The sequence below is a fragment of the Danio rerio genome, chromosome 7 (genome assembly GCF_052040795.2).
Source record: "Danio rerio strain M-AB ecotype USA chromosome 7, GRCz13ab, whole genome shotgun sequence".
NCBI classification, from domain to species: domain Eukaryota; kingdom Metazoa; phylum Chordata; class Actinopteri; order Cypriniformes; family Danionidae; genus Danio; species Danio rerio.
Window position 1 is genome coordinate 34,865,693 of NC_141027.1, and position 12,329 is coordinate 34,878,021.

General features: G+C 38.6%; 1 protein-coding gene across 20 annotated transcripts in view; it reads left to right on the forward strand.

The window, feature by feature from the left end:
- The window catches only part of plekhg4 (pleckstrin homology and RhoGEF domain containing G4), a 119,354-nt gene that overhangs the window by 56,258 nt on the left and 50,767 nt on the right, over nucleotides 1-12,329 (forward strand). For 11 of the 20 annotated variants that reach the window (XR_015495861.1, XM_087261370.1, XM_087261375.1 and 8 more), the window contains 2 exons: nucleotides 1,145-1,342; nucleotides 6,745-10,732. Coding sequence is in view for 19 of the 20 variants with exons in the window: in XM_087261368.1 (XP_087117494.1) it covers nucleotides 1,145-1,342; nucleotides 6,745-10,732 (4,186 nt within the window). In the remaining variant the exon portion in view is untranslated. The remainder of the gene's footprint in view (nucleotides 1-1,144; nucleotides 1,343-6,744; nucleotides 10,733-12,329) is intronic. The other 9 variants (XM_087261381.1, XM_087261383.1, XM_087261384.1 and 6 more) reach the window with 1 other exon arrangement.

Below are 12,329 nucleotides of genomic sequence, written 5' to 3' on the forward strand. Positions count from 1 at the left end.
ACTAGTACAGATGACCTGTCAAGTTTATGTTTGTGTTTAGTTATAGTTTTTTGCCCTTATTTTCATTGTCGAAATTAACACTGATTTGTTCCCGACCCCCTTTCTAGACAAGGGCAGTGTCTTAACAGCATGTTCCTCAGTTTCTCCAGCAGCAAGCAAAACAGTTTAATTCCTGATATATGGTTTTTTAAACTCACAGAAACAAAGCGCACACAAAGATTGTTGAATGTCATATGGTTTGTTATGTGAATAATTAAATTCTCTTTCATGTCAACTGCCAAATACAAAGAGCATTGTCAAAAACAAGCAATAATAAATTGCATATGTACTAGTTTATTAGATTTGTAAGGCTGCTTCTCTTGAACATACACTACTAATACATCTTAATCATCCATTGTACCCATTGAACATAAAATTTGATCTCAGGATATTGTGTGGTGGACGTTCTTTAAAAATTACGCAGTACAATCAAGGCATTTGATGGAGTTCAAAACAGTGTTTAATGATATAGAGAAAAACCCTCTTTGGACTTTTGTGTTATTAGAAATCTTTTTCTTAAACTGCAATATTATGATCTAAGGGCAGCACAGTGGCACAGTGGGTAGTACGTTTGCCTCAGAGCAAGAAGGTTGCTGGTTCGAGCCTCAGCTGGGTCAGTTGGCATTTCTGTATGGAGTTTGCACTTTCTCTCTGTGTTCGCGTGGAGTTCCTCCGGGTGCTCTGGTTTCCCCCACAAGTTTAAGACTTGCATTACAGGTGAATTGGGTAGGCTAAATTGTCTGTAATGTATGAGTGTGTATGGATGTTTCCCAGTGATTGGTTGCAGCTGGAAGGGCATCCACTGCGTAAAACATATGCTGGATAAGTCTACGGTTCATTCCGCTGTGGCGACCCTAGATTAATAAAGGGACTAATGAGTGAATTAATTATGACCTAAAGGAAGATGAAAATGTAAAAGAATATAGATGCATTCATTGGTCTGATGGGCAGCGCATTGCTTTTAATTCAGCTGGGATTATCTGTAGCTTAACTGAGGTCATCTGGCTTCTTCATTAAGTGTATAAGTAGTAAAAATCCTATTGTATTTATGTCAGTACTGTTGCTAAGCTAGTTCTTCTTCTAAGGGTTTGTTGTTTTTCTGCAGGACTCTGAATCTCTGGACAGCTGTATCCAGAGCACACTGTCCGCTCTCTACCCTCCATTTGAAGCCACTGCGGCCACTGTACTGTGCCAGGTGTTAGATGTGGTGGAGACAACATACCGTGGAGACGGACTGCGATACATCATCGACTTTCTGGTGCCCGCTAAACACATCCTACAGAGCATTCAGCAGGATGCATGCGTGAGTGTTCTCTATTATTATCTATTATATTTGATTTTTATTTGTTACTTTTTTAATTAAAAATAAAAATAAAATGTACAGTTGAAGTCAGAATTATTAGCCCCTTTTGTTTTTTTCTTTTCCTTTTTTAAATATTTCCCAAATTATATTTTACAAAGCAAGGACATTTTCACAGTATGTCTGATATTATTTTTTCTTCTGGAGAAAGTCTTATTTGTTTTATTTCGGCTCAGTTTTTAATTTTTTAAACACCGTTTAAGGTCAAAATTATTAGCCTCTTTAAGCTACATTTTTTCTACAGAATAAACCATCGTTATACAATAACTTGCCTAATTACCCTAACCTGCCTAGTTAAAGTAATTAACCTAGTTAAGGTGTATAGAAGTGTCTTGAAAAATATCCTGTAAAATATTATGTACTGTCATCATGGCAAAAAATATAAATGATTTAAAATAATTAAAATGAAATAATTTAAATAATTCAGTTATTAGAAATGAGTTATTAAAACTATTGGGTTTAGAAAGGTGTTGTAAAAATCTCTCCGTTAAACAGAAATCGGTGAAAAAAATAAACAGGGGGGCTAATCATTCAGGGGGACTAATAAATCTGATTATAACTGTGTGTAATTGAAATATATCATAATAAAAAATGTTGAAATAAATTAAGAAATACAGCTACAAGCGAACGGAAACCCTAAATCTAGGTTTTTAAAAGACATAGACATGTATATACAGGCATTCAACAGGATGTGAGTGACACATTTCCCTTTCATTCTTTTCTTCTCTCTTACTCACAGCTTCAGTCATTTAGTCCTTTTGTTTTATTATTAAAGTTATGACTGTAGTGTGTTCATGCTTTCTCTGCCAGTCTCTGGATGTGTTTTGTCACGTCTTTTTTTGTATATCATGTTTTGATAGCTGAGCCCCCACTCATTATTAGTCATCATGAGGGTGTGTACCTGGATCACATACACACATTGAAACACAAGGCACAGCAAGCCAGTGGGCCTGATTGTTTTTGTTAGTGCTTCTTGTTTTGGTTATTTGAGAAGAAGCCCCCAGAAGTCCTATTAGTGCTGTAGAGCTTTAAAATCTTTCCCAGATAGGTCTTTGCTATGGGCCTCACACACAACACAGATACACATACACACGCATCCTCAACACAGCTGTCAACACATACATCTTTTTTACACTCAACTTCAGCTGCTGGTTTCTTGGTTACAGTTTTCTTTGTGACACCCCCATATGCTACTCGCACAGCATAGAGTATTTGACAAACAGAGGACTGGAAATTGCATGAGTTGGACACAGACTCATACTGCTGAAAAGACATGCCATCATAATTGAGCTGCAGCTTGGAGAACCCCATGTTGGCATGGGTTTCCTGGGTTGCAGCTGGAAGGGCATCTGCTGTGTAAAACATATGCTGGATAAGTTGGAGGTTCATTCCACTGTGGCGACTACTAATAAATAAAAGAACTAGGGCAAAGGAAAATACATTATTAAAATCATATTTAGGTTGGGGAGGTTAATTGTAGGTGATTTTCGTCATTTTGTCAGTAAAGCCTGTTCATGTAAACCTCTTGCTAAGCATTCAGATGGAGCAGCAGTACTACACATAACCACCAATAAGGTGCGCTAACTTTGATTTTGATATGGAATTCAGTTCAGTTGGACGATAAGATTCTTTGTGATAATGACTTACAGCTTTGAATTACAGAATGAATGAATTAGGAGGAATTACAGCTTTGTGTAGTAAATGCTAAGTCCAAACTCACTTTATAACTTCAGTTGAGTGATTGAAATAAATTCTTACATGAGATGATTTAGTAGTCATGTATCTATTAGACATGCTGAATCTATGAAAGCAGTTAAATCTTCTGTTGATTCAGCAACTGCTTTGTGGATTTCCTGGGTTTCGTCTTTGTGTGTGTTTATTGGTTTCTGCACAAGAGCTCCCTCTGGCCTTTGATGGAGAGTTACTGTTGGTCACACCATGCTTCCCTGACAGGATGTGCATGACAGTCGTAGCTTTGCTTGATTATGTTTGCGATTTTCATTTTCACAAAACATTAGACTGATACTTTTTAAGTTTTTTATTTTATTAAGATGAATTATTTCTTTAATCAGACTGAAATTAAACATTTAACTTGTAAATAAAGGTCCAAGTTTGGACTGTTGATGCGTCTGATAACAATGAGGTAGGGCTGGGTGATTAATCAAAAGGGATCTAAATCGACATTCAGAACCTATAATTGATCTAATTTTTCCAGGTCAGTTTTTTCCAATTACTTTTCCCTCTCTTCCTATGTGGAGTCACGTGGTCACTCTGTTAAGGCTGATTTATACTTCTGCATCGAACACATGGGTGTTACATTTTAAGCCTTGTTAAAATGTAACTCCACGTTGCACCTTTGCACTACATTGACGATGATGCCTTGAGATGGCATATTTTCCAATATTTTTATTACAGTAAAATTATTATGGTTTACAGAAGGTGCAAGAAAGCACTGCTTAAAGCATTATTTACAGAATATGAGTTATTATATTAAAATATCAGAGTTATTTTGTTTAGAAGAGATACTGCTTATTTTATACTTTTAATATGAAAAGCATTGAAAACAATTTATTTTGTTTCCAAAAGTGCAAGCTATTTATTTTCACATATTTATAAGAAGAAAGTGACAGTTGGTTTAAGGCAGTGTGAAAGTAGATCATTCAATCATTTTAATATCAAGTAATGCACGCTTCATTCAGAATTCTCTCACCTGTAATATGTGAGCATATTTACCATACAAAACTTGTCAGTAAACTATAAGATGGAAAAAATGAATAAATAAATAAATGAAGTAATTGTTCATTAATTGTAATCAAGTTAAAATGTTCAAGTTATCTAGATTTAGATTTTAGGCCAAATCGCCCAGCCCTCTAATGAGGCCTCACAAGCACCCATCATCTTTGCTCTGCTCTGCTCTTTCGCACAAAGGAAAATCTGTGATGTTTCATGCACTGAAAGCAAGCATCAGGGGAGAGCGGGAATGGTTTCAGTGTGCACCTGGCAAAAGACCCTTTCACAGGACCCCTACTAGTTTATTTATACCCCGTTTTAGTGTCTCTGTTTTTGTAGTTTGTGTGTATGAGTATGGGCATTTCTGCTCTCGTGAACACTGTGGGAAAAGCGGCTGCCTGCTGCACCTGGGGTCAGTGGAGTATCTCCAGGTCTGTCTCTTCATCCGCAGTGGTGGGGGCCACAGCTTGAAGGTGAATGAGGGTATAATAATGGGAAACAGAAGCTTGAACTGAGAGGTCTGTGTATAAAAAGTCCTTTCACCCCTTCTTACCCTCAGTACAAGGACATCCAACCCTCCTTCCTCCCTTGCCCTTCTCTGCCTTTCAAAGGAAACGGGTCATTTTCAGCCGTCCGAAGTCAACTTGAGCAGAATATTCATTTCATCACTGGTATATATCTGAAAGCACGTTTGCATCAAGTTACAAATACTTGGTCAGCATTAAAGTCTGTAATTTGACTGTCAAGGCATATAGGAAGCAATCTCCTGAACTGGAGTTGTTTCAGGACTCCAAGGCTCCTTCTTTTCTCATTCTTAGTACGATTGTGTTGTATTAAACAGAATTCACTCAGGGTACAGATTGACTCCAGGGCTCTCGCTCTCTTTCTGAAGTAGGGTTGTAATAAATATCCAAACTGTCTCAATGAATTCTATGAAAAAGGAGTCTTTTATAATCCCTGTCTACTTGATCTTATTATCTATATTATTCACTGAATTGCATTACTTAAACTAAATTTTAAAATAAGGCAAGTGTGACAGCATTTTGTCCTTTTGTTTAATCGTTTGCATAATAAATAATGAATAAATAATTGTTAAATTTTATTTAATTTAAATAAATGTATTACTTTTATTGTTGTTTTTTCTGTTTCTCTTAAAATCCTAGGGAGTAGGCCAAATTGAACAGTTGTAAGCAATAAGGTGCTTATTTGCCCAAAGCACATGTACAACAACATGTTGAGATGTTCTTAGAAGACATACATTTTCTTATTTTCTACTTGGATCAAAATGGGATATACAGTTGATATCAGAATTATTAGCCCCCCTTTAAATATTTTTTTCTTTTTTAAAAATTTTTCCTAAATAATGTTTAACAGGGCAAGGAAATTTCATATGTCTGATATATTTATTATTATTTTTTCTGGAAAAAGTCTTATTTGTTTTATTTAGGCTTGAATGAAAGCAGTTTTTAATTTAATTAATTTTTGATTTTAATTAAATAACCCCTTTAAGCAATTTTTTTTCAGATAGTCTACAGAACAAACCATCATTATACAATAACTTATCTAATTACTAGAGCCAGACAGAATCTGCGAAGGTTTTTTGCTATTTCTGCTAAGAATTTTGGTAAAAATTTGCGGATTTCTGCAGAATTATTTTGGGAGTGTCATAACTAAAACCTTAATGTGTGAAATAAAAAATAATATCTTTTTAACTTTTATTTAATTTTTAAAATGCAAATCCAATTAGATCCACAATTTTTGGTCAACAAAGCAATTCTCTCATATAATCAATCTACTAATAGACAGAAAATATTACCGTACAAACTGCATAGTACATAAATCAGATGAACATTTTGACATTAGTCAATAATATTACTGTAATTTAAAAACTGAATAAATATAGATTTACACACATTTATTCAAGTAAATAAATAGAATTAATGATGGGCGGAAAAACTGCAGAAATCTGCGGAATTCTACGCACACAGATTCTGTGTGGGCCTATTAATTACCCCAATCTGCCTAGTTAATCTAATTAACCTAGCCTTTATACCGCTTCACTTGAAGCTGAATAGAAGTGTCTTAAAAATATCTAGTAAAATATCATTTACTGTCATCATGGCAAAGATAATATTAATCAGTTATTACAAATGATTATGTTTAGAAATGTTTTGAAAAAAATCTTCTCTCCGTTAAACCTAAATTAGGAAAAAAAATAAACAGGGGTGCTAATAATTCAGGGGGGCTAATAATTCTGACTTCAACTGTCTATAGCATCAGGATGTGTTGTGCCTGGACTGTAATTGCATTCTAATAGTACAATGCTTTTTTCCTCCTAGACGTGTTTGAGTATATGTAATTGTGTACTGTATGTGTAAAATAAGGTGTGGACTTGTGAATTAACAAATTATTAAATATATTAAGCTGTGTAACTGTGAGGCGACATGGTGGTTCAGTGGTTAGCACTGTCGCCTCCAAGCAAGAAGGTCGCTTGTTCGAGCCTCGGCAGTGTAAAAATATTTTTTAAAGATTTATATATCCAAAAAAGCTTTTTATATAAAAGACAGACAGTAATTGATTGCCTGACTGACTGAGTCTCTGTCTTTTCTCTACAGTTCCCATACTGTGGTTTTCTGTTCCGTCATGAAGGATGGCCACTGTGTGTCCATGAGAAGGTCATAATCCAGCTCTCCTCTTTGGACTGGCGTGTATTACGGCCCAGCGACTTCTACTTGCAGGTGACACCATCTGCCAAAAGCCCCCCGCGCATCAAAGTGAAGTGTCTGGCTGTTACCGGGCAGCATGCGGAGGAGCTGGACGTGCCGGAGCTAGCATATACCTCTCTATTCACCATGGACTGGCTGGACTCCATCAACCAGGAGAGGAGTGTGGTCAGAAGAGCTGCTCTGGAACACTGTCTTTTATCAGCGGATAATGATATTTTTAGGGTACCGTGGGAGGATATTGTTCACCCGGAATTTATCAGCAGACCCTCCAAAGTTGCAGAACAAAGTGGAAGTCGAAGGGTTGCCAAAGAAGTTGCAAATGGAGACGGGCGAGACTCTGATGTAGAACAAGACAACAATCCTGAGGACATACAATGTAGAACTTTTTATGACCCTTCCACGGACCATTCAGGGGATATGGATTGTCAGAGCAAGGAAGTTAAGCTCCACCCTGTTCTTAGTGAGATTAATAAAGATATCAGTGGGAGGAGCTCTAGCAGCACTGCGGACGATTCAGAGGGCGAGTATGTGGAGCTAGCTGATATCTCCTTACCACGCTTTTCCCCACAAAAGGGCTCTCTTACTCAAGCCATTAGCATGAACTATAGAAATCTACATAAACCTCAGACTCCTGTTTCCACTCAGCTTAAAACCAAACCAGATGAGAGTCTTTTGAAGAATGGTGCATGCTCTCAAAGCATGGTGTGTGCCATGATGATCGAGGAAAGCCTGAGTGATACCTACCAACCAGTGATCCTTACTCCCACTGCTCCTGCAGAGGCAGAGCGTCCGCTCCAGCAGGTGGACATGTCTGAACCTGCCTGTGCAGCAGGTACAGCTTCCTTTGACAGTGTGTCTGAGCATGAGTCTGAGAGAGAGCTATTATCTCAACACTCTGACTGTGAGGACGCTTCACTATCTGATATTTCAACAATTAACATATCGCAAACAGACATTAAACCAATCAACACATCACAACTAGACAACAATGTAGTCTGCAAATCACAAGACAGTGAACCAGACAGTACATCACAATTAGACAAGAATCTAGTGAACACATCACAAACAGATACTGAATCATTGAGCATGTCTCAATTAGACCATAATTTGGACTGCACATCACATCCAGATGTTAACCAGAAACCATCAAGTATATCTCAACTAGAACTTGAACCACTAACCGTATCTCAGCTTGACAGCAAGCTAATCAGCACATCACAACCTGATAGCACATCACAGTTAGTCAGCGAACCAGTCAAGACATCACTAGATGTAGAACCAGTAAGCACATCTCATGTAGACAACAAACCAGTCAGCACATCACAACCGGACAGCACATTACAGCTGGTCAGTGAACCAGTCAAGGCATCACAAGATGGTGAACCAGTAAGCAGATTTCATGTAGACCTCAAACCAGTAAGCACATTACAACCAGACAGCCAACCAGTCATCACATCAGTCAATGAGCCATTTAGGACCTCACAACCAGACAATAAATCAGTAAGCACAACTCAACTAGACTGCAAACCAGTTAGTGTATCACAACACAACAAACAAGAAAGCAAATCTGTCAACACATCCGTTGACAATGAGCCAGTCCAGACATCACAGCCAGACACTGAGTCACTAAGAATATCTCAATTTGACAGCAAACCAGTCAGCAACTCTCAACTAGACAGCAAACAAGTCAGCATTACACAACTAGTCAATGAGATATTTAGTACACCACAACCAGACAATAAATCGGCGAGCACAACTCAACTAGAAAGAAAACTAGTTTGCGCATCACAAGACAACAAACAAGAAAGCAAATCTGTCAACACATCAGTAGACAGTGAGCCAGTCAAGACATCACAGACAGACACAGAACCGCTAAGAATATCTCAGTTTGATAACAAACCAGTCAGCAACTCACAACTAGATGGCAAACAAGTCAGCATTTCACAACTAGTCAATGAGATATTTAGTACACCACAACCAGACAATAAATCAGTGAGCACAACTCAACTAGACAGTAAGCTAGTTAACACATTACAAGACAAACAAGAAAGCAAATCTGTCAATAATTCAATAGACAATGAGCCAGTCAAGACATCACAGCCAGACACAGAACCGCTAAGAAGGTCTCAGTTTGACAGCAACCCAGTCAGCAACTCACAGCTAGATGGCAAACAATTCAGCATTTCACAACTAGTCAGTGAGATATTTAGTACAACGCAACCAGACAATAAATCAGTGAGCACAACTCAACTAGATGGCAACATAGATAGAACATCACAATTAGACAGCAAACAAGAAAGCGTCTCTCAAACAGACAGCAAACCAGTCAGCATATCACCAGACAATGAGCCAGTGAAGACATCACAACCACAACTAGAAAGCACATTACACCCAAACAGCAAACAAGCAAGCATGTCACAACTAGTCAATGAACACATCCAGACCTCACAGCCAGACCTAAAACCAGTAAGCATTGCTCAACTCTACAGTGAAGATGCTAAACCAGATGGATACGCTGATGTCAAACCAATAACCACTGAGCTAGACAATGGACTAGTGAGCACATCACAACCAGATAACCAACCAGTTGACACACCACAAGCAGAATGTACAACAGTTAACATAACCTTACCAGAGGGCAACCCCAATGACACATCATATATTGTCAACCTGCCGCTAAGTACATCACAACCAAACAGCAAAACAGTTCATGTGGAGCAAGCAGACATAAATGTAATTAATACATCACAGCCAGAGACTGAAATGTTATCTTGTGTTTTGGAAAGGGAGAACTCAGAACAGGTTTCTCCAGCTTATATTGAACTCATTGTGTCAGATCCTTATGCAGAAGTCAGATGTGAATCTAAAGAGCTGAGAGTTAATTGTGATCTTGAAGGCAGTTGTGGTTCACAGAACAACAGAGCGTCACTTGCCGAGACAGTAGCTGAGAGTGTGTCTTCGCAAAATCAGATTGATCAAACAGGCAATAGCCTGTATCAGATGCACAAACCCATCCATACACCATCTGAGCAAATGCATGATCTTCCTACCATAAAAGAAGACCATCAGACATTCAGTAGCAGTTCTCATAACACGAATGAATCTGTTGGTGATTTAAGTCCCATTGCAGAAGAAGATGGTGGGTCTGTTACAGCTGCTCTGTATAGTGAGCATGTAGCCTTAGTTTCTGTCACCACAGTGCCTGGGGAGAATCCAGTTACACTCATTTCACAGGGTCAGGTGGGGACAGAGTCTCCTGAGGACAGAATCAACCAGACAGAGGTGGAACTTCAGACAAAGGAAGAACGTGCAGTACAAAACGTAGCTGGAATGCCACCTTGTAAGGGGGCTGAAATGGTAGAAAAGAAAAGCAGTAGCGAGGCAGAAATCAAAACTGATGAGAATGATGTAGTGGCAGTGTGTAGGCAAGAGGAAGTTGAGACTTCACAAACAGGTCTAGTAGATGCTACGCCCAAGTCTGACGTGCAAGTTCAGGAGGAGGTCAGCTCCCCTGTAGAAACAGATGAGAAGAAACAAACCAGTGTTCAAGAAAAAGGGGTGGAGGAAGAGGAGGTCAAGGCCAAAACTGTGAGGGAGCAAGAGGCCATAGTGACCAGCAATTCTGAAAATAGAGTCCAGTCAGCATGCTCTGAAGTGCTTGATCCAGCCTCTGATGTCCCGAACACAAATGGACACATGCATGCTCAGGACACTCCCACCACTGAACTAAAAGGGCAAATAACAAAGGAGGAGGATGGAAAAGGGGCAGAGGAGAAAAGGCAAGAGGATGAGATTGCTTCTTCTGTCAATGGCTCTCAAAAAGAGCATCAGCAGCAAGCAGACATGGACTCCAGCTTCCATCAGCAGGAAGAGCAAGGTAGAGTCATCTTTGCCAAAGTCCATCCCGCTTACCTTTACTTTATCCCTTTTTACCCCTCCTACTTTTTCCTTCCATTTTCCGTTCTCCATCCAGTTTCTTCACCTTAACAGATGCATCTAAGTTTTGAACTGCTTTAGATGCATCCAAAGATTTTTTTCCATTTTCACATCTGATGAAGAAAAGACCTGCTTCCCTTCCTTCTAATTTATTCCTCTACTTTATTCATAACCCACTTTCTACAGTTTCTATGATCTTCCTCACATTTTTATTACCTAAATCACTATACCTTACTTCTGTTCATTATAATCCCCTTGTTTAACTTTTCTAAATGGTGTTTCATGCATGAGTTGTGTTCTGCTTAACAAACCGCCTTTGTGGTTTGCAGCAGTTGTTCACTGCAGTGAGTCATTTTTATCATCATTCATTCATTGCCATGTCCACCTAGTATATTTACTCTAGATTAGTTGACTGGCTCCGGTGTTTCGACATTTAGGCCTTTTGACAGGTTACAAATGCCTCTCAAATGGTCCGTGCTACGGCCTGATAGAGCTGCTTTTCTATTCGTTCTGAAAGGGAAGCGTGGGAGGCTCTGGTTTTACTTAGACTGGGTTCTTTACAAGGACCAGGTTCGTAGCAGGTCATGTTCCGGCCTCTAGACAGTTTGTTTTCAAATTTAGACGCACATTAATTCCACTGAACAACGTCCAAGACAGACGCCATTTTACATCTGAACTGCGAAAGGAAACAGCTGAAGAGAAGCCTGGGTCATGTGCTGGATTTCTGCTTTGTGTACTTTAGTAACTCAATCCTACTTTCATTTAGATTCAACTATTTTTGGACATTTGTTGCAGTTAAATCAGATGAGAAGTGTTAATCTATTTCAGGAGTTGCTCGTCTGCACATAATACAGTTTAGCATTAAATTTCTTATTATTTTCTTCCAAATAGTTGAACGATGATCTGTCATATATTTTTAATTAGGGTGCCACATTGAAAATTAAGCAGATGTTTCTGCTAGTGTGTCATCTCTTCTTCCAGAGGATTTGGTTGCCTTGGATGTGTTCACCTGGCTCAGGTGTGCTACAGGTGTGAAGAAAGATATATGAGATGAGGTGAGGTGGGTGGGCCCTGAGCACAATTCCTTCTGTGGGACCTCTGAAATTGCAGGGGGTAAGCAGAGGTGGATGTTTATGTGTGTGTGTCCGGGGTTATAGATGGAGTGTTTAAGTAGTAGAGAATGGCTGGGGGTTGCATTTCTTTGAAGACAGGAACAGCAGAAAGAAGAAATGATGGTGTGTTTGTTGTGGTGGATTGACTATGATGGATCTGATTCTCTCTGTCCTAGTGGGTGGTTCACAAACCCTAAACATATTTTTTTTCCAGTTTTACTACTAGACTGTGTTATCTTTAAGTGGATAAATTGTAAGCTTATCTGCCTGTTTTGATTTTGTCATTTTTATACAATATTCTTTTACCCATATATTCATTTTTTCAGCGGATTTCAGGATCTACTCTTAATCCATTGTTTCATGTTTAAGTTTTGGTCTGCTTTTTTGTTTGGTTAAGAAAGTAATACCTTAAACCTTCATGTGTCA